Source organism: Hyaena hyaena, unplaced genomic scaffold (genome assembly GCF_003009895.1).
Source record: "Hyaena hyaena isolate Hyena2069 unplaced genomic scaffold, ASM300989v1 scaffold_116, whole genome shotgun sequence".
NCBI classification, from domain to species: Eukaryota; Metazoa; Chordata; class Mammalia; order Carnivora; family Hyaenidae; genus Hyaena; species Hyaena hyaena.
The window spans coordinates 537,855-563,566 of NW_024080748.1; the positions used below are offsets into that span (position 1 = coordinate 537,855).

The following is a 25,712-nucleotide window of genomic DNA, read 5'->3' on the forward strand; positions in this document are numbered from 1 at the left end:
TTTGTTTTATAGCTGTACAGTATAATGAAGAAGTTGAAAAAGAAGCAGAGTTAGGTGATGAACTTCATCGTTTTCATGCAAAATTTTTATTCCTTGCAGAGCTTGCTAAAGAAGTCCACTGTCACCCTTAACTGCCTCAACTTCAATTTCTTTTTTTTGAACCAAGAGACTAAGATATATTGAGTAAAATGCAAAGTGTACTTTTTTGTTTCTAGTGGGTGATAGAATGAAAGACTATAATGACAACTTGCTTTCAAGTTGTGAGATTTGAGGGAAATTGAGGCCTTTTCCTTGCTTTAAAACAATTTTTTTTATACAATATCATTGCAGGATTCCAGTCTTTCCTTACTCATGTTTTAATTTATTTTTTACATGAGTAGTTAGCTGTGGATTAGTACCCATTTCTTAGACAGTCCAAGAACTGAGCCAGAAGAAGCAGCAGCAGCGTTAAAGACATCAAATTGAAAAATTTGGACTTATGGTTACTAGCACCACCAACCTGTTTATTGAGGAAAAACAGCAAAGCAAAACAAAACCAATAAAACCTTTGATTTAATTTTAGGAATTTAGATTCTTTCGACATATTGCCTATGTAGAAAAACCCCTACATTTCATGTTCACAGATGTCTAGAATTTTCTCTGCACAGCTTTTAATTTACATTTTGATTGACATTAGTATGTTCTTTAAAAAGAATTTTTTAAAGTTTATTTATTTTGAGAAAGAGAGAGACAGCACAAGAGGGGGAGGAACAGAGAGAGAGGGAAAGAGAGAGAATCCCAATATGGGGCTACAACCCATGAACCATGAGATCATGTCCGGAGCCAAAACCGAGTCAGATGGCCAACTGACTGAGCCACCCAGGTGCCCTGACACTAGTATATTCTTCATGAATGCCATGTACGAGGTTGGTTGTTAGCCAGCCCTTGACAGTGTCTTTTTCCTTATATGCTCAACCTTCCGGTTAACTTTGAAGCTGTGCATGCCTGTAAACAAGTTTTGTGTTGTTTATTATCTATTACAAGCAATAGAGTTGGCTTTTGCTGTGCCAATTTCCTTACCTCTTTTTGTTTTATCCTTAGTAGTGAACATATTTTCCAAGACTCCCAGGATTATGAATATATATCTTGTAATTAAAGTGTTAAAGTATTTTATTTTACAATTCTTATAATTTTTGCTGCACCATGGCATTTAAAAACAGGTTTATTCCCGCATGATCTTTTTAAAAAAGTTTATTTATTGATTTTGAGAGAGAGAGAGAGAGAGGAAAGAAAGGGCAGAGAGAAAGAGGGAGGGAGCATCCCAAGCAGGCTTGGCACTATCAGCACAGAGCCTGATGTGAATTGTGTGATCATGACCTGAGCCAAAGTAGGCCGCCTAACCAACAGAGCCACCCAGGTGCCCCTATTCCCACATGATTTTAAAGTTGTGACTTGTCTGAGTGACTTACAAGTGAGAGAGAAAAAAATAAGGTTCCATTTAGTTTTCTTTGCCTTCTCCCATGAATCATTGTATTAAAATGTTATTTTTGTTCAATTTTAGTCCATGCTAAATGTAGATTTCTAGTGATAATAAGAGTATGTTTCACTTAACTAAATGGCTATCCTCATTTTAGATTCCCTGTGTGTGGAGCATGAAACCCATGGACAGCCTGTGCCATTTGGTATTTGTTTCGTACTATGCTGTGTTACCTAGCTTACTCTTCACTATTACCCTTCAAATGTTAAAGTAATTTGAGTTTGCTTTACTTTTGAATTTTACCTTTTCTGTTCTTGGTATTGCTACCTTGTAAATATATCCTTATTAGTATAGTGATGTCTTACAGATATTTTCTTTTTAAAACATTTGCCATGCCTTGTAACGTTTAAACAGCTTTGTGGTAGTACTGAAGCATCTTTGTCAAACACAACAATTTAAAATTCCTATCATCTTGTTCTATAGCACTGAGCAATGTATCTTACAATTTGTAGCTTACTTTTTTTCTGATTAACTCTCAGTTCTAACCCTGTATATGTTTCTCGTTTCCTTTGATGTGTATGTATTTTCACTCTCTTTGACATATATAGCATGTTTCATTGAGATTCAGGATTGATACTAGGAAAAAGAAAGCCACATTTGCAGAAAGAGCTCGTTAGGCAAGCAGGCAGTCACTCATAGAGGGGTTTCTGAGCACTGTGGAGAGTAATTCTAACCCTGAAGAAAATTTCTAACTTATTTATAGAGCTTCTGACTCCTCTTCCACAAAGTGAGCCAGCTTATGAGCAAATGCATAGCATTCAGAATCTGATGAATGTCCCTTGTCCAATTCTTCAGCTTTTTTTCACCTTCACCTTAAACAATAATAGTTTAAAAAATATTTTGTGCATCCAGCAACATTTTCTGTCTTACAGTTGTTAATAAAGGAAAAAAAGTATTAATTATAATAGAAAGACCAGGACATGAATTTGGCAATCTCTGACTAAAAGAGAAGTAGCATAGTTTTTTGTATTCATTATTTTAGCCCGGATGATCTGAGGTTTAGTTAAGTTCTTTTCTCTCTATGAACTCTCCCCTTTTCCACTTTTGTATTGACTTTCCCACTGTTGTGTTTCTAATGTTCTTCCTGAGTCACTGGAGAAAGCTCTGAGGATGTAGAATGTTATTAGCACCACTGTCAGCTGTCTTAGAGTTTCACTGCCTCTGGCTTTTGGGGGTTATTATCAGGTCTTTTGAAAGGAATTCTGCCCTTCCCTCACAAGTCCAAATTATTCATCTTTTCTCCAAGGGAGTCTCTTGTATTACTAATTAAGATGTTGAGGTGACTTTACTAAGACAGGATTAATTTGTGAAAGATTTATGTAAATATAATAGAGGCTAGGTATTTTAAGGACAATTTGAAGCCAGTTAACGTCCAGTGACTGTTTCATTCTTTTGTGAGGGCTCTGGTGACTTCCAGATAGTTATGTTGGCACGTCTCTATCCAGTTTCAGGGACTAAGAATGGAAGAGCCCTGGAGGTTCAAGTACTGTAGCAGAGGTGGAGGAAGGAGCCCCTTTTCAGTGAAGGTGATTCTTTCCTTGAAGCTGTTAGTCCAAGATCTGTTAGCACATATGAAGGTGGTACGCCCTTTCAACTTTCAGTATGTCCGTGTACCAATTTATGTAGCCTCTAATGGAAAGATCGTATTTCAGAAGCAATATGTGTACGTTTATATGTAAGCTTGTGCGTAACGTAGGTATAGAGGGAAGATCATTAGTTATTTTTTGTCTTCTGAACAAAACTGTCTTCTGGAACTAAAAAGTGAAAAAATGTTGCCCTTCTTTTTCATGAAGGAAACCAGTGGTGCATAATCCATACTTTGTCAGTGTTTATTATGTTTTTAAATTTTTTTAATGTTTATTTTTGAGAGAGAGGGAAAGAGACAGTGTGAGCAGGAGAAAGGCAGAGAGAGGGAGATATAGAATCCAAAGCAGGCTCCGGGCTCAGCTCAGAGCCTGACATGGGCTCAAACTCACAGACTGCAAGAACATGACCTGAGCCAAAGTCAGACACTTAACCAACTGAGCCACCCAGGTGCCCCCATTATGTCTTAAAAAGCATTTAATAATGATGGTTTATACATCCTATCTTAAAGACCATTTATTTTATTTGTTATTACTAAATTTGGGGAATTTTGGAATTTTTTCAATTTAAGTGTTGAATTAAAAAAATGTAACCTTTTATAAATACACGACCAAAAATGTTCTGTTAATTTTAAAGTTTCCAAAGAAATTTTATTAACCTGAGTGTACTTAGGCTTAATTCTTTTTGGCTTATTTAGAAAATTGGATCACTTAAAAAACTGCAAAATAAGTGGGTTTTAATTTGATAATCAGGAAGACACACAAAAAAAAGATACAAGTTTGTTGTATTTGTTTTTTGATGATACATTGTAAAAATTCTCCCAGTGCAATATTTGTCAGAATATATTATTCTAATCATCATTTGTATAGCTTTGTTTTTAATTATATTAAATGTAAAATCAGAAAAATATATAATATTTGTTGTAATTTTCTGAAAAAGACAAACTTTACAGTGTTGAAAGAATGAATTCTTTGCAGAACACTATTATATAGAGGCTTAGGGCCTTTGAGATCATGTACCAATGACAGAATTCCTTTTTCAGCCTTCTTAGTATCCAGCCCCTGCTTCCAGTGATAGCATTGCAGTGGACCTCCCAGTGGTTTGCAGAGTGGTTTACTGGGCAAGTTTAGGGATTTCTTGAAAGAAGTTAGTCAATGATGTCAGTAATATCACAAGAGGCCTTCTCCTGAGGTTAAGATTCCCTGGAGGAGGTAGCAGTTGAGAAAAGGTGTAATTTAGGATTTTAGAATTCCGTAGCTGGACCTAACCTTGTAGATCTCTTGTTAAAACTGTGGCCCAGAAACTGTGACTTTCCAAAGGTCCCTTAGCTAGTTGGTATCAGTGTGGGCACCCTGCTCACCTTCCAGTTCTATGCTCTTTCCACTATGCATGCTCTGCAGGTGAGTGAGAATGTAAATTCCTACTTTAGTTACTGACAGTACCACTGAGTCTTACATTCACACCCTGCCTGATCCTGCAATTCTTACAACAGCCCTGCAGGGAAGATTTTACTATCTCACTTTTAGAAAAGTGGAAACCGAGGTAACTTGCCCACTGTTCCACAATCGGTGATGATGCAGCCGGCAGTTGAGTCCAGGTCGCCTGTGATTTTCTATAGATTACATACATTACTTTTAATGATGTGAGGAAAAAACTAGGTAGGATCAGCGAGACTACTGGAATGCAAGATGCTGGACAAAGAGGTGTATGCATTTATTATTATAGCACTGCTACTTGTGTTCTGGACTTTGTAGTTAAAACGGATTTAAAAACTGGTATGGAGGCGGTAAAACTTAATGATCACTGCACATTTCAGGTTTTGCTGGACAAAGTTAGAAGCCACTTTTTGGTTAGTAAGGGGATGGGACATTAAGGGCTGCCTTCAGATGATTGATATAAAATTGGCTTTCAGTTTAAGAAACGCAAGCTTGTTTTTTTTTTTTTTTTTAAAAAAAGTAATGTAAGTTTATCTTGTCTATGGTAAGAGAAGTCACCCTGTCACAACCCACGCTCTGGCACTGCATTAGCTAACCTCAGCCACCACGGCCACCACCCTCAGTGGCGCCTCCACAGAGGGGCTCCCGGCCTCACTTTACAAAGTGAACCTAGGCACCTGGGGTGGCTCAGTCCGTTAGGCCTGGGACTTCAGCACAAGGTCATGGTCTTATGGTCGGTGGGTTCGAGTTCCCTGCAAGGGGCTCTGCACTGACAGCTCAGCGCCTGGAGCCTGCTTCAAATTCTGTGTCTCCCTATCTCTCTGCCACTCCCCTGCTTGTGTTTTCTCACTCTCTCTCACTCTCTCTCAGAACAGGAAAAAAAAAAAAAAAACAGAAGTAAAACAAAGTGAACCGAGACGCTGACCTGAAACCCCCACTCAGGACACCCCTCCCCCCCCGCCGCCCACTGCGGTGATAACCTGTGCCGCCCAAGTCCTGCGGTTCCCCCAGCTCTCCTGCGCCACGGCTGACGTGCGGCCGGGCACGTTGCTCCATACAAGTGTTCTAGGTAAAGGAAGCAGAGCCAGCCAGACGCACTTCGCAGAATAGCTGAAAGGTCAGTGACGCATAGGCCTAGGAGGTGCGGCATCGCCCTTACTTAAGTCCGTTCGCGTGTCCGCGGGCTGCGGGGAGGTGGCTGCAGCCCCGCCCACTCAGTGTCTCCGTTGCTGACGGTGGGTGGAGTCACGCACGAGAAGCTTCTGGAGACCGCTCAAGAGGCGGACCCAGGCTCCGACCCGCCCATTTAGCAAATCAGCGCAGCCAAACCACGCGTAGCAGTGGACATGGCTCACGGGTCAGCAGGCCGTGTGTTGCGAGGCTGCGAGCCGCCGCTCCAGCTCCTTGTTGGGCCTCTGCCTCTACTTCTGGTCCTGTGGCACACGCCGCCCAGCGCAGGTAGGCCCGCTGCGCCCCGGGGCGCAGGTGGGGAGGGACCCTTACGGGTCCGCTACAGCAGGAGTCCCGCCTGAGATCGTAGCCGCTCCGGGCTTTAACGAGCTCCGAGCGCCGGGAGCTCTCCTCTGAAATTCGAGTTCCTTCACTCATTCATTACTGTGCTGTCTGCTCCCGCCCCTGGGACCCGGTGCCTCCTTTGATTCTCTGCTCTGAATGCTCTGTGAATTTCAGGGCCTCTTGCATCACTTTGGACGCTACAGCTGAGAAGAAAAACAAAGGGGAGGAAGTTTTAAAAAACCACTTCACTTGCTTGTCTCAAGGGTTTGTCGGGGAGGCATCGTCACTTCACTAAAATCTTTGCCGCGAGTGAGGGGAGTGTTTTAATCTCGTGGTGATATTCAAACGTTCTCTTTTACTTTTTTGGGGGGAGGGAGAGGGACACCGATGGATGTTTCTAATTATCGAACAGGTCACCAGAAGGCTGAAAAGGCATATGAAGAGATGTTTACTAATCATAGAATAGGAGCTAACAGTAAAATATCACTTGACACTTTACTGGACTGGCCAGAGTAGGCCAGGCTGTGCCAAGTGGTGGTGGGTGGATGGGTCGGGATGTGGGAATTTAGGAGACCATCTCAGGGTCCACCATTGAGGCTGCAGGTGAGCCAGATGTGGATTTGTATGTGGAGAACTTGTCAACAATTTCAACCAATGGACTAGCTGTACACATAGCAATGAGAGGATCTTGAAACGGGCCAGGAGCGGAAACAGTACATGTAACTCCGTATCATTTTCATAAGTTCGAGAAACAAAACAAGGCAGTTTTAAAGAGAACAAAAAGGTAAGCATCAAGTATCTTCGAATGGGTGCTTGTTGTGGGAGCTAGGTGGAAGTAAATAAGAATAAATAGTATTTCTATACACTTGCAATGACCAATCCAAAAATAAAATTAAGAGAACAGTTGTATTTATGAATCCATCAGAAAGAATAAAATAATTAGGAATAAGTTTAACGAAAGGAGCACAAAACTTTTACTCTGAAAACTATAAAGTATTTTTTTAGTTTTATAATTCATTTAATGGCAACTGGTAATCATCAAGTTAGCAATTATTATCTTTAAAGTGATTACACTAGCTTTGCTGTCATTTCTCAAGGATACCTAGACTTACAGATATTTCCTACATAAGATGCATCATGTAAATCACCAGCATTGATAAAACCAGATCTAGGGGAAGAATCAGTCTGGGGAGACATGTATGGTCTTAATATAGCAAATGTTTAGCCTGTCCTGATTATTACAAAATCAGAACAGCAGGAATATTTGTTATTGAAAAAATTTTAAGAAGATGAAAAAATATCCTGTCTTTAGTCTTTTAGGCCGCCTAACAAATACCTTAGACTAAGTGGCTTAAACAACAAAGATTTATTTCTCACAGTTCTGGAGGCTGGGAAGTCCAAGATCTAGGTGCTGACTGAATTGGGTGCTGGTGAGGGGCTTCTTCCTGGCTTGTAGAGGAGTACCTTCTTACTTTATCTCCTGGTGCTGAGAAAGAGCTCTCTCTGCTTGGCTTTTGTAAGGACACTAATCCCATTTACGAGGGCTTCGCCTTTGTGACCTGATCACCTCCCAAAGGCCCCACTTCCAAATACCAACACATTGTGGATTAGACTTCAACTGTATGAAATTTAGAGGGACACAAACATTCAGTCCATAGTACATCCCTAAAACAGATTCATGGATTAGAAGACAACATTATTGAGATGGTAGTTCACTCCAAATTGATCTACACATTCAGTGCAATTCCTATTACAATCTCAGCTAAATTGAGTTCTTTGTAAAAATCGATAAACTGATTCTAAAATTCCTCTGAAATTGCAAGGGAACAGAATATTGAAAACAATCTTGAAAAAGAAGAACAAAGTTGAACGATCTTATGTAGATTAACGAGGGACTGTGAACTGAGAGCTTCTATATGGGAAACACCCCATCCCTCCACAAAGAAGGGATTTCTTTTCAATTAGGTGGTAGTGTTTGAGAGTACCAGACCTATGCTTTTTTTCCAACGGTCTTCCATAACCAATTTCTCTTATTGCCACAGGTTCCTTGCATGTGAAGATGGCAGGGACAACTCAGACTGTGCTCCTGAATGACAATGCCACTGTTTTCTGCCAAGTCTATGGTCACCCTTCCCCGAACATAACAATAATGGGTATCACCTGGTTTTGGAAGGGTCCGGCGTCTGCAACAGAAGTTAAGCTATTTGAGTTTTTTGGAGGACACCAAATGATAGGTCGACCTGGAGCCATGGTGCCTCTAAAGAATCTGGAGAGTGGGAATGCCTCCCTGCAGCTGCCAGGGATCCAGCTGAGGGAAGCCGGAGTGTACCGATGTGAGGTGGTGATCACCCCTCACAAAGCAGTGGGACAAGTCAAGCTGGAGGTGGTGGGTGAGTTCCCAGGGGGGCAGAGCCCTGTGGTTCCTGTGGTACTGAGGCTTGGTGTGGAGTTGCGGCTGGTCCAAATGGAGCAGGGGTTTAGAGCATGGGCCTATGAGTCAGACAGACATGGGTTTGAGTCCTGGGCTTCCAAGGGCAGCTGGACAGTGTTGGGAAATTTATTAATCACACAGAACCTTTTTCTGAACAAATGTAATAGTATCTACCAAGGAGGTTTATTGTGGGGAAGACTCTATGAAAAATGCAGGTAATAAGCTTAGCATAATGTTTGGCCCATTCTAAGTGCTCAGTAAAAGATACATATATAAGTTATGATATAATTTACTTAGTGTATGAAGAGTATTCACTGCAGAGGTATCTCTGAAAGGTAGCTGGGAAAGGAGTGAGATGCTGGGCTCTGGTTCCATAGATCTGAATCTTACTTTAGCTTTACTGCTTTCAAACTAAGTGATTGGGCCAGCCACTTAACATTTTTGGACCTGAATTTTCCCCTGTACAAAATGGGGTGATAAATCACTCCTGCCTCATGATGTTCTGAGGAGTACATAACATAATGCATGACCATGCCCAGCTGGGTGCTGTTGCCCAGTGAAGATGTGCAGCAACAGCCACACAGTCCGGCAAACACCTCTTTGAGCTCTCCTCTATTATGATTGATCTGATCATATGTAGATGAGCTTTGGGGGGTATATTTGTTTGTTGGGGTTGCCATAACAAAATACCACTGACCACGTAGCTTAAATGACAGAAATTTATTTTCTCACAACCCTGGAGTCTAGAAGTCTGAGATGAAGGTATCAGTGGGGTTGTTTTTTTCTGAGGCCCTTTTGCTTGGCTTGTAGATGGCCATCTTCTCCCTGCGTCTTCACTATTCTTCGCTCTGTGCATGTGTGTCCTACCCTTTTCTTCTTGCAAGTACATTGGTCATATTAGACTAGGGTCCAACCTAATGACCTCATTGTAACTGAATTACCTAAATAAAGACCCCATTTCCAAATATAGTCACAGTCTGAGGCACTGGGGTTGGGACTTCAGCATATCAATTGTGAGAGGCCACAATTCAGCCTATACAAGGGGGATAGCATCTGTGAGCCTTCCCAAAATTGTACTTAGGACTTTTAACAATTTGTACATATTCATTTGGGGGACGGGAATGTTAAGGTAGATTTCACTTCCTCTGAAACTGACAGAAAGCTTAAAAGCATTTTAAAACAATTAATAAGCTTTATTTTTTAGAATAACTCTAGATTGACAAAAAAAAATTGAAAAGATAGTACAGAGTTTTCATATTACTTCCATCTCTGCACATCACTTTCCCTATTATTAACATTTTGCATTAGTATGATATGTTTGTTATAAATAATAAACCAATATTTATAATTATTATTATTAATGAAAGTCCATAGTTTATTCAGATTTCCTTAAATTTTAACCTAGTGTCTTTTTTCCTATTCCAGGATCCCATCCAAAATACCACATTGCATTTAGTTGTCATGAGTCCTTAGGCTCTCTTGACTGTGACAATTTCTCAGACTTCCCTTGTTTTTGGCAACCTTGACATTCTGAGGAGTAATGGTCAGGTATATCATAGCATGCCACTCTCCTGGCATTTTCCTGCCATTTTTCTCATAATTCGCATGAGTTATGGCTTGGGGGCAGGAAGATCACAGAGGAAAAGTGCCATTTTCAACCCATCCCGTCTCTTTGAATGATTTGTGACTCTTGGCGTTGACCTTAATCATCTAGCTTTAGTATTTGTCTGGTTTCTCCCTTATAAAGCTACGTTCCTCCCCTTCTTTGTCATCCTATACTCTTTGAAGGAAGAGTGCTGCAGCCCACATTTAAGCTGTGGTTAATTATGCTTCCCCTCCTTTAGAGTGGAGTAGTTACATAATTTATTTGGGGTTCTTCTGCATAAGAAATTTGTCTCTTCTCCCCCACTTATTAGTCTATAAATTTATTTATGTCAGTGTGGACTCAGGATATTTATTTTGTACATTGGGTTATAATTTCATACAACTTTATTTTGTTGCTCAAATTGTTCCAGCTTTGGCCATTGGGAATATTTTCCATGGACTCTTGTGTCTCTTTGACATACCCTCATCATTGTTGGGTTTTGTTTTGGTCTGAGTACTTCCTTACTTTCTGGCACTATAAGATACTACAGGACCATCTCGTGTATTTCTTGTCCCATTTCCAGAATCAGCCAATTATTCAAGGAATTCTCCCTGGTTCTTTTGATTGGAAAATGTGTTAGAAACCAAAATGTGGGCACCAGATATGCTTGTCCCCCCTGGGATATCATGGCTTCTGGGCCTTCTGAACTGACAGAGCAAATAAATATGTGTAGGTATATTAATCTGTGTATATACATATATCTCTAAGAATTTCTATTTTTAACCATCTGTGTCTATATTTAATATAGTAGTTCTTAATGATGTCCCTAACTTTAATCTATTACCATATGAACCATTCTAGCCTTCTTCTCTTGCGTATCTGTGAAACCTGCTCCAACAGGCAGAAACCTGGCTCCCATCATTCTCCCATCTACTTACTTGTTTAATTCCAGTGTATGTCTACAGCCATATCAAAATTGTTAACTTGCACCCCCATGAGAAACAACTTTATCAACTAGGGCATAGTACTTGCAATTCATCTTGCCTTTGTTCTTATAGACTCTGTTTATTTCAAGAGTTCCATAGGTCAGCCCCTTTCCTCTGTCCCTTGCAGTGAGGCTGTTTCGTACATTTGTAGTACACTTAGATTTGCTTGTTGCAGTGTACCTTCTCTCTCTTTGGGGATTCCTTGAACTCCTAAATTGTTTATGTAAATTTTGCATACCTTAAGGTTCACTCTTTGTGTTCCTAGTTCTATGAGTTTGACATGTATATGATATCATACATCTACCATTACAGTATCACAGAATAGTTTCACTGCCTCTGCTTCACCTGTTTGCCCTTCCTCTTGAACCCCTTGCACCACTAATCTTTTTACTATCTTCATAGTTTTGCTTTACTAGAATATTATATAATTGGAATTGGAATCATCTATTATGAAGCCTTTTCAGACTGGTTTCCTTCACATAGCAAAATACATTTAAGATTCCTCCATGTCTTATTTTTTTTTCCTTTAGTGGTTTGATAGCTCATTTATTTTTATCACTGATTAATATTCCATTGTATAGATGTATCATTGTTTGTCCAGTCACCTGTTGAGAAATATCTTGATTGTTTCCAATTTTTGGCAATTAGGAATAAAGCTGCCGTAAACATTCAGGTGCAGGTTTTTGTGTAGACATAATTTTTCATCTCATTTGGATTAATACCCAAGAGTGTGATTGCTGGATCATATGTTAAGACTATGATTAAACTTCTAAGAAACTGCCAGTTCTTGCAGAGTGACTATATCATTTTGCATTTCCACCAGCAATGAATGAGAGTTCCTGCCGTCCTATATCCTCATCAATGTGTGATATTGTTAATTTTTTTACTATTTTAGTCATTCTAGTAAGTGTGTAGTGGTATCTCATCTGTTGTTTTAATTTGTAATTCTCTAATGGCAGATGATGTTGAAGATCTTTCTATTTGCTTTTTTGTCATCTGCGTATCTTCTTTTGAAAGATATTTGCTTAGATCTTTTGCCTATTTTTCAATTGGGTTCTTTGTGTCCCTATTGTTGAGTTTTAAGAATGCTCTGTGTATGTTATTTTATTTATTTATTTTTTGAGTCCTCTGTATATTTTAGATACAAATCCTTTATCAGATATGTGTTTCACAAATATTTTCTCCCAGTCTGTGGCCTGTTTTTTCATTTTCTTCTCTGTGTTTTGCAGAGCAGAAGTTCTAAATTTCAATAGAGTCTAACTAATTTTTTCCTTTCATGGATTATACTTTTGGCCTTGTATTTAAAAGCGTATCACCAAACTCAAGGCCACCTAGAGTTTCTTTTATATTATCTTCCTAGACATTTTATAGTTTTATGTTTAGGTCTATGAAACATTTTGAGTTAATTTTTGTGAAAAGTGTAAAATGTGTGCCTACATTCCATGTGCAAACTTTGTGCACTTGAAATGTCCAGTTGTTCCAGCTTATTTGTTGAAGATTACCTTTTTTCCACTGAATTGCCTCTGTTCCTTTGCAAAGATCAGTTAAGTACATTTGTGTGGGTGTTTTTCTGGGCTCTCTATTCTGTTCTGTTGGTCTGTTTGTTCTTTCACCAATACTATGTTGTATAGATTATTGTAGCTTTATAGTAAGTTTTTAAGTCAGGTTGTGTTAGTCATCAAATTTTGTTGTTCCTTTTCAGTATTGTGTTAGCTATTCTGGGCCTTTTGCCTGTCCTTATAAACTTGAGAATCAGTTTATCAGTATCTACAAAGTACTTTCAGGACTTTTGATTGCATTGAATCTATAGATCAAGGTGGGAAGAATTGACACCCTAACAATACTGATTCTTCTTTTCCATGAACATGGAATATCTTCATTTTAGATCTTTGATTTCATTCATCAAAATTTTCTAGTTTTCTTCATATAGATTCTATACCTATTTTGTTAGATTTAAACTTAAGTATTTCTTGGGGGGGGGCAGATAGGGCACTAATTTAAATGGTATTGGATTTTTAATTTGAAATTCCAGTTGTTTATTGCTTGTGTATTAGAAAGCCATTGACTTTTATATATTAACCGTGAATCCTGTATTCTGCTGCTGCTGTAATCGCTTATTCTAGGGTTTAAATATTTTTTTGGTCCAGTGTTGGGGATTTTTCTATATAAATCTTATGCCTGAGAACAAAGAAAATTTTATTTCTTCCTTCTTAATCTGTAGATCTTTTATTTCCTTTTCTTGTCCTATTATACTAGCTAGGACTTCTATCGCGATATTGAATAGGAGTGGTCAGAAGCAATAGCCCTGCCTTGTTCCTATCCTTAGGTTCTTACCATTAAGTGTGATGTTAGCTGTAGGTGTTTTGTACGTGTTCTTTTTCAAGTTGAGAAGGTTCCCCTTATCTTAGTTTCCTGAGAGCTTTTAAAATGAATAGGTATTAGATTTTGCCAAATCCTTCTTCTGCATTATTGATATTGTATAGTTTTTCTTCTTTAGTCTGTTGATGTAATGGATTATATTAATTGACTTGAATGATGAAGCAGTCTTGAATACCTGGAATAAATCCCACTTAGTTGTGGTGTATAATTATTTTTATACATTGTTGGACTCAATTCGCTAATCTTTTGTTGAGGACTTTTGCATTAATGTAATGAGACATATTGGTCTGTAGTTTTCCTTTCTTATAATGTTTTTATCTGGTTTGGGGATTAATATATCACCAGATTTATAGAATGAGTTAGGATGTGTTGCCTCTGCTTCTAATAGCTGGAAGAAATTGTAAAAACAATTAGTATCATTATTAATTTAAATGTTTGGTAGAATTCACCATTGAAACCATTTGGGCCTAGTCTTTATTTTTTGAGGTTATTAATTATTGATTAAATTTATTTAATAGAAGCAAGCCAATTCAAATTATCTATTTTTTCTTTTGTGAATGTTGTTAATTTGTTTCTCTCAAGGAATTGGTCCGTTTTATTTTAGTTTTCAAACATATGGTCATAATGGTGCTCATAATGTTCCTTTATTATGCTTTCATTCATGGTTTGAGTAGTGATCCCTCTTTTATTTATGATATTAGTACTTTATGTCTTCTCTGTTTTGTTTTTAGTTAACCTAGAAACTTATCAATTTTAGTAATCATTTCAAAGCCCCAGTTTTGGGTTGCTTTGATTTTCTCCCATTGATTTGTTGTTTTCAGTTACATTGATTTCTGCTCTACAGTTTGATATTTCTTTTCTTCTGCTTGCTTTAGGCTTAAACTGCTCTTCTTCCTCTAGTTTCTGAAGGTGGAAGCTTATTAATTAAGATAGTTGATTTTATATCTCTCCTCCTTTCTAAAATATGTATTCAGTGTTACACACTTCACTCTAAACATTTCTTTTCTATCACCCACAAATTTTCATAAGTGGGATTATCATTTTAATTTCATCTGGTTCAGAATATTTTAAAATTTCTCTTGAGGCTTTTTCTTTGACCCATATATTATTTAGAGTAGAAATGATTTGGGGCGCCTGGGTGGATTTATTCTCCAAGTAATCTCGAATTTTTCCAGCCACGCTTCTGCTTATTTATATCTGGATTAACTCCACTGTGGCCTGAGAACATACCCTGCGTGATTTCTATTCTTTAAAATATTTAAAGTCTATGAGCTAGAATGTGATTTATCTGGGTGAATGTTCCACGTGAGCTTGAGAAGAATGTATATTCTGCTGTTGGATAAAGTATCCTATTAATTAATTCAGTCCAGGTGATTGGTGGTGCTGTTCATTTCAACTGTTTTCTTTTATCCCTGCTGATCTATCAATTAATGAAAGATGAGTGTTAAAATCTCTAACTATAATTGTAGATTTGTCTATTTGTTCCTGTAGTTCTTTTGGTTTTTGCCTCACGTGTTTTGACATTCTGTTATCAGGTGCATAAAAATTGAGGATTGTTGTCTTCTTGAATAATCGATCCCTTTTTCACTAAGTAATGTCTCTTTTTTTATCCCTAATAATGTTTTGTTGTTGTTGTTGTTGTTCTGAAGGCTTCTTTTAAATTCAGTTACTCCAGCTTTATTTGGGTTAGCATTAGTATAATGTATCTTTCTCAATCCCTTTAATTTAAATCTATCTGTTTAAACCTGTCTTCATATTTAAGGTGAGTTTCTTGTAGAAAACATGTAGATGAGTCTTATTTTTTATCCACTCTGATATTCTCTGTCTTTTAATTGATATGTTTAGACCTTTCATTTAAAGTAATTATGTATAGGGGCGCCTGGGTGGCTTAGTTGGTTAAGCGTCCGACTTTCGCTTAGGTCATGATCTCTCGGTTCGTGGGTTTGAGCCCCGCGTCAGGCTCTGTGCTGACTGCCAGCTCAGAGCCTGGAGCCTATTTCAGAGTCTGTGTCTCCCTCTCTCTCTGACCCTTCCCTGCTCACGCTCTCTCTCTCTCTCTCTCTCTCTCCTAGATATAAATAAAAATATTTAAAAAAAAATAAAGTAATTATGTATATAGTTGGATTAGCATATACCATTCTATTTGGTGAACTTGTTCTTTGCTTTTTTTTTTTTAATTTTTAAGGTTTATTCATTTTTTGGAGACAGAGAGAGACAAAGTGTGAGTGGGAGAGGGGCAGAGAGAGAGGGAGACATAGAATCTGAAGTGGGCTCCAGGCTCTGAGCTGTCAGTAGAGAGCCTGATGTGGGGTTGGAACCCACAGACTGCGAGATCATGACCTGAGCTGAAGTTGGACACTTAACCAACTGAGTCACCGAGCCACCCCTCCCTCTCTCTCTCTCTCTCTCTCTCTTTTTTATTGTAAAATACGTTTATTGATGATAAAATGTATATAATTTACTACCGATACTTGCTGTTAACAAACGTTAGGGTCTTTGATATATGTGGGATCCTTGTATGTAACTGGCATAAACCCCATTATTTGAGCTCTCTTAATCACTTTGGTGATTTCTGTTTCTTCCCACAAAGACTTGTTATTTGCCTTTCATAAATACGTCCAGTAAATAGAGAAATAATCTGGGGCAAAAACTGTACCTTCTTATAATCTACATTTCCCACACAAGAAACATCTTTAAAAAATTTTTTTATGTTTTATTTATTCCTGAGACAGAGAGAGAGAGACAGCGTGAGCAGGGGAGGATCAGAGAGAGAGGGAGACACAGAATCCGAAACAGGCTCCAGGCTCTGAGCTAGCTGTCAGCACAGAGCCCAACGCAGGGCTCGAACTCGTAAACCGTGAGATCATGACCTAAGCCAAAGTCAGACGCTTAACCAACTGAGCCACCCAGATGCCCCATGAGAAACATTTTTTAAGAGGCTCCTTGTAAGGATTTTCTTCTGGAATGGGCAGGTTCCTCATTGCTGGCTACCTGTTTTCTTTGTTTCTCTCCTTAAATAGAATTGGTGCCTTACTGCTCTCTTGGTTTTCCTCTACCGTTATCACTGTGGAGCCCCGTTGCTGTGGTAATGGAGTTTTGTAGAGGGGAAACAGTGGGTCTTACCTTAAAGTTCATTCTTAGAGTCCTGTAAGCCCCTAGGCTGTGACCGTCAGCAGTGTTCCTAGATGAGACCTGATCTAGAGGGGGCCAGAGTTGGCTAATCATCTTTACCCCAGGTCAGAGAAGGCGCTGGCAGTCTTTCCTCTTGAGAACATTCTTTGTTATGGATAATGTACTGGGTATATTTTTAAATACTTTTCCTCTCCTGTGAAACAGGTGGGAATATTTCTTGAATCTTCACTGTGAGAACCTGGTGGGGTTCCTGGTGGTAAAACCGATGGAAGTATGGTGGCCACCGTGAGACTGGGCCCCCAGGAGTTTCTTACTCTCATGCTAGTCCATGCTCATCCTTTAGAGATTTGTCAGAGTTACTGCTTAAGTGCTTCTGCTGGTTTATGGCTCTGGTATCTGCTTATGGTGACATAATCTTGGCTGTGATCCTCTCAATCTGCCTGTCTAATTTTCAGGGTGCTGGTTTGCCTTGTCCTCTCAGTTCTCTGAGGTGGATCTAAAAAATCTTGTTGATTTGCAGTTTGTTCCTCTTGCTATGAGTTCCAGGATCTTTACATGTCAGAAGGTGATATGTCAACAAAGTCAACAGTGACTTTTTAAAAAGGTAGTTTATTATCTTTCACACAACTATAGCCAACTCAAGGCAGGGAAGGCAGTTTTGTATCCTGAGGGGACCCAGGATCCTTTTATCATATCACTTTGCCATTCTCAACAGGTAGCTACCACCTTGAGTTTGGAAGTGGCTTCTCTATCTCTGGCCATCATTTGGTATTCCAGCCATTCTGCAGGAAGGAGGAAGGGGGAGAGAAAGAGAAGGGCCCAGTACTTTTCTTTAAGATACCCTTGTTATTTAAGGATACTTCCTGAAAGTTGCTTTCATCACTTCTAATTACATTTAAGCTTCCAGACCCAAGGTTCACATGGCTACATGGAGGTTGAAAGATGTAGCTTTAACTCGGATATGTCATTGAAGATTGAAAATTGGCCATTAGCAGTCTCTACCACAACAGCGTTCCAAGGCTTTCCTCAGAATTTCAAAGGTGTCGATGTATGATGCAAAGTAGCTTAAGAAACTCTGCTCTATAAAATTGCTGTGAGAGTAGGGACCCATAGCATATCAGCCTACATTGAAACCAACATTCCCACAATATTTAACCTGAGCAGAATTCCATTCAGTAGGCTCACCTTTCCTGAAGGCTTGCTGAATCTTAGGATTGTTATTGGGGCATTGGGCTGATAATAAATTAGTCCTTACCTACCCTCAAAGAATGACCTCTTTCTTTTGGCAGCTTCCCCAGTCAGCAACTTGTTTCCGGAGCAAGCCGTGGTAAAAGAAAACCAAGAAACACATATCTTGTGTATGTCAAGCGGGTTACACCTTAACAACATTACCATAACGTGGAGAAAGTTATCCCAGAAGGATCCTCAGGAGATTTCTGAGGGCATCATCACTAATCACACCAATGAGAATGGTATGTTTAATGTCACTAGCTTCTTGATGCTGAAGCCATCTCTGGATGACAGTATGACCATCTACCAGTGTGTGATACATCACAAATCCTTGCCTAGCCCCCAGAAGCTCAATTTCACCTTGACTGTGATAGGTAAGCAACCTCTTGAACATTTCTCCTGCTCTTCACCTTGAGGTCAGGTAACAGAAAGCTTTGGTTCCCAGGCAGTCCTCGAGGAAGATGGGGGCCAGTGGGGAAGATAGAAAGCTTGGCCTGGCATAGCTCACCCCGAGAGTCAGCAGGCCAGACTAGGTCTCTTAAGCCAGGGCAGGTGGTCTAGTAGATGGAGAGTGATGACAACTTGTTATCCATGGCAGTTTGAGCAATCTGGGTGATTTGTATGGCTTGGAGTGTGAAGCTTGCTAGCTACAAGGAGAGTGGACATAGGACCCTGTCCCTGTCCTCTGAGGATAAAGGTCTATCCAGGGCCAGGGACCCAGGCCTGCCAGCAACTCCTCTGCTCAGGCCCCAGGTCTACCGCAAACTGTTGACTGGTAGAGGCTGAATCAGTTCTGCCTTATGGGTTGTGCCCAAGATGGGGAGGCCATAATAGGGTGGTCCTGCAGGAGCCTGGGACTTGCCCCAGGCACGTTGGATCCTTAGCTCAAGATCTACAACTCGCTATAGAATCCCTCCTGCTGTTGGGATGAGGTCCATTGAGCACATAATCTTGGCTTCCATGGTCACAGCCCTGGTCTTGGGTAGGTATGACCCTGCTGATCAGATGCATCTTCCTGGAGCTGTGAGGGGTAAAGAAGTCAGGGTCTGACCAGGGAGCCTGTGGGATGTGGTCTGGGTGTGCCAGATGAGATGGTCTTGGAGGGAGAGAGGAATTGTTCTAGGAAGTAGGGCTAGGAATGTGTGTGGGTGATGTGTGAAGGGGTGTGTACAAGGTATGTGGGGGCAAGGGGAGTATGAAATTGAAATATGCTTTGTGTGTATGGAATAAGGGGTTTGTCTGCATTATAAGTATGTCTTAGTCCATTCAGGCTGCTATAACAATTTGCCACAGATTGGGTGGCTTAAAAACAGCAGGGTTTTTTAAAAATTTTTAATGTTTTATTTATTTTTGAGAGAGAGATAGAGACGGCATGAGCAGGGGAGGGTCAGAGAGAGAGGGAGACACAGAATCTGAAACAGTCTCCAGGCTCTGAGCTAGCTGTCAGCACAGAGCCTGACGCGTGGCTCGAACCCACGAACTGTGAGATCATGACCTGAGCTGAAGATGGACACTTAACCGACTGAGCCACCCAGGCGCCCCCAAAACAGCAGATCTTTATCTTTCACAGTTCCAGAGGCTGAAAGTTTGCAATAATTGTGCCACCATGGTTGGGTGAGGACCCTCTTCTGGGTTGCAGACTTCTTATTGTATCCTCACATGGTGGAAGGGATGAGCGAGCCCTCTAGGGCCTCTAACATCAGGGCCTAAATCCATTCATGAGAACTCTACCCTCAGGACCTAATCACCTCCCACAAACCCTACCTCCTAATACCATCATATTAAGCATTAGGATTTCAGTATATGAATTGGGAGGGGAGCACACCTACTCAGTCTATAGGAGTAAGATGGTGTCATAGTTTGGAAGTTTTGAACATTGCATGGCATGTGTGTGTGGTATGTAGTGTTTGATATTGCAGTACTTTCTGGCAAGTGCTAAACACACTGACGGGTGGAGGTGTGTATGATGGGAATGGAAGATGCCAAGGCATGTGCAGAGGGTCACAGGGACAGGGAAAATGACATACAACAGCAGGCTCTAGCAGTGGTGTGTGGTCTATGGCTCTGGCCTGTGGGTTTTCTCTTAATGTTTTTTTGTTCTGTCTCTCTGCAGAATCTGAGAAGGCAGCTTGTATTTTGAAGAACATTTTTTTATACATTGGAGCAATCTTGTTAGCTGGACTGATTTTATCAATTATTTTTATTTTTTTAAAAAAGGTAAGAGGCTCCAAAGCAAAGTTTAGCTCTCTGTTTTGGAGTTGGCTTTGGGAGTTCAGGGTCTAGCCAGTGGATGCTGTTGAGGAGTTCTAAGGATTGATACTGACATTGGGGTATTCTAAGTGTGGTGTGTGTTTGTGGTGTGTGACTTTTCTGATGTTGCATTGATGAACTTTCTTTTCCAATCTCCATGTGATGGTTTGTGACTCTGGGGAGATGCTCTGTAAAGCCCTTTCTGCCTTGTCATAATGTACACGTCTCATTGTGAATCAGACCTGACCTTTTGGTTCAGACCAGGTTTTTGAACCATGCATGGGCTGCACTGTTGTTCTCACACATAGAAACTGTGGCTCAGAGGTAAGGATTCCTTCTCCCAGGTGCTCGTATTTTGTTCATAGCTCAGTGGGGTAACTTACATCAGATTTCATTGGTTTAACTAGGATTTTTTTTTTTTTTTTTTTTTTTAGAGAGAGAGCATGAGTCGGGGAGAGGGGTAGGGGGGAGAGAGAGAATCCCAAACAAATTCCATGCTCAGCACAGAGCCTGATGTGGGACTTGATCCTGCGACCTTGGGATCATGACCTGAGCCTAAACCAAGAGACAGATGCTCAGCCGACTGAGCCAAAGTGTTTCCAGACTAAAACGTGTTTTCAGACATGTTCATCCCTCCTTATGGCCCAAATAGCAAATAAAACAACTGAAAATATAGAGGCCCAAGAGACCAGTGTATATATGCTGGTTAAAATGGCCCTACATAGTAAAATTGCCTTCAGTTATTTATGGGCCTACCAAGGCAGAATCTGTGCAGTAGCTAATACATCTCATTATAAGTGCCTTCGGAAAGCAGAATAATTAGTTAAGAGAAAAAAGGCTGTCTGTTTATTTAAAATTTGCCAACCAATTCATGGAATTTATTCTTCTGGTGGGACCTAGGCCAGTGAGACAACTAGATATAAAGTGATTTTCAAATGTATTGTGTGATATTTGTGAAAATTCTCCTGTTTCTTGCCTTCCTCTGGCTTCTTCTATCCAGATGCTCTTATGATCACCTCACATTTGACAATGATACTTTCTGAAAAAGAGGTTCAAGTCTTTGTCATTAGCCTGGATTCTGTAGTGGTTTGCAGTTTCGGCGCCAAACCTTCACCCTTCCTCACATCCATGTCCTTTGCCCTTGTAATATTGCAGTGTCCTCCAATTATAGCCTGCTCCTTAACATTGGGCTCAACCTTGTGACTTGCTTTGGTCAGTAGAATGAGGCTGAAGTGACAGAGTGCCATTTCTAAGTTTAGGCCTCAAGAGACTTTGTGCCTTTCCATTTGCTTTCTTTGGTGCTTTTGACATTAGTAAGAGGAGTATGCATCCAAGTGAACTTGCTGGGGGCTGAGAGATAGTAGAAGCAGAGCCTGTTGCAGGCCGAATGACACTGGAAGTTAGAGCTAGTTGCTGTAGTGGAGGCCAGTCTAAATCAGATGTTGGCCATGCAACTCCCAGACAGGTGAGCAAACCCAGCTGAGATCATCAGTACTCAACAGAGCCAAGTCTCAAATGAATGAGAGAAATATTTAGCTTTTTTTCAAGCCTACATTTTGGGTTGGCTTGTTACACAGCAAAAGCTAAAGGATACAGCTCCTCATGAAACTAACTTTTGACTAGAAAGTATGGTTGCTATGAAGATGTGCTGCTGAGATCCTTTGCAGAGAGAGCCTGCTATGGAGTGTACTCAGTATTCAAGCTTATGCCATGTTCTCCCCAGGAAGCCCCAGAAAATAGCTAAGAAGGGCAGGATTCTTTGTAGTTTCCTGTGGGGGTGGCTAACACTTTCTTAGAGTTGCACTGTAGCCTGAGGCTCTTGCTACCCAATCTCCTCCTTCCTCCCTTCACGATATGAGACCTACATCATGGTCTAAAGATTTTGCCCCCATACTGATGTGCCCTCTCTCCTTTATCTTTCAAAGGTACTACCCCAAACAAATCCCTTATCCTCCATCTTGAAAGCTTCTCGAAACACCCAAACTTATACAGGAGAGACTGAAGAATTATAATGAAGTGCTTTCATTATGATGCATTCGTGCCTTATTCAGATGGAGGAAACACTAGAAGAATACTGGACGTTCTTACAAAGAAACAGCAGAAATAAGGTTTCTCAGCAAATGCATAAGTAACTGAAATTACTTTTCCTGATGGCCTGAATGGTTTGCTCTAGAGCAGACTGTTCATGCTTCCTTCCCTGCTAGCCTTCTGCCAATCAGCTCATCCAAGAAAAAGAAAGAAACACTTTCCAAAGAAGACATACAGACGGCCAACAGATACATGAAAAGGTGCTCAACATCACTAATTATCAGGGAAATCAAAACCACAAATCTGGGTATTTGAAGAAAATGAAAGCACTAATTCTAAAAGATATATGCGCCCCATGTTCACTAAAGTATTATATAATAGCCAAGATATGGCAACAAGTGTCCATTAAAAATGAATGGATAAAGAAAAATTATATGTGTATGTGTGTGTATATATATACATATATATTCACACACCCATGCATATATAAAAAATGAAATATATGTATTTATAAAATGGTATATATAATATATATGTAAAATATTTATGAAGCTCTATTATATATAATGTTATTTATTAATTTTGGAATTTTATTCACCCATACAAAAAGAATGAAATCTTGTCATTTGCAACAACATGGATGAAAGACCTTGAGGGTGTTATGCTAAATGAAATAAGTTAGACGGAGAAGGACAAATGCCATTATTACCTCACGTGTGCAATCTATAAACCAAAACCCAAGCTCATCAATAACAGAACACAATGGCAGTTTTCAGGGTGGGATTGGATGGGGTGGATGAAATGGGTCAAAGTGGTCAAAAGATACAAACATCTAGTTATAAAATAAATTATAGGGATGTAATGTACACCATGGTGCCTCTAGTTAATAATGCATATTTGGAAGTCACTAAGTAAATCTTTAAAATTTAGGTCAACTTTTAAGAAAAAAATATTTTTGTAACTATGTATAGTGACAAATGTTAACTAGACATACTGTGATCGTTTTGCAGCATAAACAACTGTTGAATCATGTTGTACACCTGAAACTAATATAACGCTGTATGTCAATTATACTCCGATAAAAAAGTAACACTTAGTGTTTGTTTCTAGACTGTGAGCTGTTTCCATTTCAAACTCTACTTCTTTGTTCAGTGAGATTGATCTATACATACTAATGTAAGAATAAATGTATTCAGTTGCACTTTTAATTCAATATCTCAGTTTTTTTTGAGAGGAGACAAGTGACTTGTCTTGGGTCTCATGGCTAGTAAAGGGTAGAGCTCGGGTTTTTAATCATTATGCTATACTACTACCAAGGAAATCCAGGGTGGGGTTGGGCTGTGAAAGATGAGCTGGACCATGAGGTTTAGAGGAGAGGCTTAGTCTGCACAGTTCTTGTCTGTTCTTAGGGGAAGACCTGTTGGTTAGTGTGTTTGACCATTGCCTTAGTTTCTGTATCTGAACCAAAGTGGCTGATGCCATTCGTAACTGGACCTGTGTGTGGGCACCTCATTCAGGACAGAGGTTGACAGGACTGGGGTGGGGGGGGGTCTCATGCCAGGTGTTAGTCATGGGTAAGGTACAGTGGTGGTTCTGACTGTAGTTATCAGAACTGCATCAGAGAGTTTGTGGGGCAGAGAAGCCCTGTTTATATCTCTACTGAAAGTTGAAGTAATGACCCTGAAAACAGTTCTTAGGTCACTGAGGCGGGGCACCGTGAATGCATGGGCATAACCGACATGGAAGTCTCTTGGTTTATAGAGATAACTAGAATAGGATCCCCATAGCCGCGTCCCACCTGAGGGTGATTTAGAGTCCCTCTAGTGGTGGCACTGGGGATTGCGACATCAGTGTAGTTGGTGCCTGTTTCAAGAACACACCATTAGAGAAGCCAGTGAATCTCCTAAAGTGGAAATGTGGAAGGAAGAACAGGCAGCATTTGGAACTGTGGAGCAAATGAAGTAGACCAAAGATGTTTACTGTCATTGAAAGAGAGTGATTCAAAAAGAATGACACTCTTTGGAAATCGTAGTAAGGTAGTTGAGGTTTTTTTCAATTTAATAAATTATAATTTTGTAGATATTGTAACAGAGTAATAAAGTAATATAAGGTAAAAATAAAATTAGTGGGAAAATGACAAATGAGATCTTTTTATAGGAAGATAAAATATTAGATATAAAATGTGGGGGATTGCTGAATGGACATTACTGATTGCAAGGAAATCTATGATGTAGCAAAAAGAAAAGGCACTAATGAGTTCCTAAGCTCAGAAATGAGTATGCTGGTCAGACCTTCAGAGACCCAAAGAAGCACAAAAGAGGCAGAACTATGGGATGATTTTCATTCTTCAGCTTCCAAGATGGATGGGTAATCAAGGACACAGTAAAAATTTAACAGAAAAGAATGAAAGTCTCAGAACTGTATTGCATTTACTTTTCTCTGGAGTAACTTCCCTTCCCCAGTAATGATGGCATTATGTGAGTGACTGGCATTGATTAAATGAAGTAAAGTGTACCCAGAGGCAGCACTACCTGGTGTGGTTTGCCTCACCTTGAGTGCTGATGGTCTGGGGAGGAGTTTGGGACATATTGTGCTGCAAATGATACCCTTTCATGAAGTAGAGGTAATGTGACTAATGTGAGCTGAAGAGAGCTGTGGGTACTATTGACCCATAACTCCTGTACAGCAGTGTTTCTCCCAGTGAAGGAAGTAAGTGGCATACGTGCTTTGTATCACCTGTTCCATTCATTGGCATCAGTGCCTGGAAGGGCACAAAGCCAAGAAAAAGGCATAAGTTCGCATTCCTTATACCCAAGCTGGTCAGTCTAGATGGTCTACCTTTCATGTCACTTCAGAGCAGGGACTTCCCAGAGTAGAAATATCGGTGGGTGTAGGTAGCACCTTCTTTCCTTTCCATGAAGGTACACAATGTCCCAGGCAGGTGGACATGGCAGAGAGGATGCTAATAATGTAGGTTCTAGTGCAACAAATCCACTCTCTGGAACCCAGTTCTGATGTTAGCCCCATTATCCCATTGCTCTGTGTTTTCTCAGCCCCTTTCAAGCTGGGATGGATCTACTGTGCCTTAGACCTGCCTTGATCTGGGGTCAACATGATTTGACATGCAGAATTCATGTCTTCTTCCCCAAAGTCATCTGCATGTCTTCATACGACATAGGGCATCTGATACCTGAAACTGGGGAGACCTCAGAAGTGAACCCAGAGAGCTGTGGGAAGCCTGACCTACTCTACTCCTTACCACAAGCTCCCTAGGGAAGGATGTTGGGGAGGATCTCAAGCTTAGGACACAGCTTGCCACCTGTGGAGAGTAAGTGAGTCCTGCAGAAACTAGGTGAGTCCTTTCCAGCAGAAGGGCCAGAGGGCCACCTTCATGAGTAATATGTGGGCCTTGTAGTAACTGGCTGGAGATGCCAAATTCATAGGCATCTGGCCTGGGAAGATTTCTAGTATGGCTACTGGACTAGTTTTTCCAGACTAGCAGTTCTCTTTCACTACAGGAAAAGGGTGGCTTAGCTTCCCTCCCTGTTGAGCTAAGGACTGAAGCCTAGGACGCATATCACGCCATCTGGTGTGAGGTGGGGACAGACATGAGTGGTAAATGTGCCCCATCAGTTTGAAT

General features: G+C 40.3%; 1 protein-coding gene and 1 non-coding gene across 3 annotated transcripts; one reads left to right on the plus strand and one right to left on the minus strand.

The window, feature by feature from the left end:
* Nucleotides 1-5,659: 5,659 nt before the first annotated feature.
* NCR3LG1 (natural killer cell cytotoxicity receptor 3 ligand 1) lies at nucleotides 5,660-25,235 on the plus strand. 2 transcript variants are annotated; one of them, XM_039236715.1, is made up of 5 exons: nucleotides 5,660-5,994; nucleotides 8,094-8,441; nucleotides 17,854-18,168; nucleotides 19,908-20,011; nucleotides 25,126-25,235. In XM_039236715.1, exons 1-5 carry the CDS (start codon nucleotides 5,883-5,885, stop codon nucleotides 25,159-25,161), a joined length of 915 nt encoding a protein of 304 aa, XP_039092646.1. In that variant the 5' UTR covers nucleotides 5,660-5,882; the 3' UTR covers nucleotides 25,162-25,235. The 2 variants fall into 2 exon arrangements, with proteins under 2 accessions (XP_039092646.1, XP_039092645.1); XM_039236714.1 differs by lacking the exon at nucleotides 25,126-25,235 and adding an exon at nucleotides 21,970-22,342.
* LOC120234817 lies at nucleotides 7,191-7,321 on the minus strand. The gene has a single exon (XR_005529206.1). It is a non-coding gene; the product is annotated as a small nucleolar RNA SNORA72 (small nucleolar RNA).
* Nucleotides 25,236-25,712: the final 477 nt, after the last annotated feature.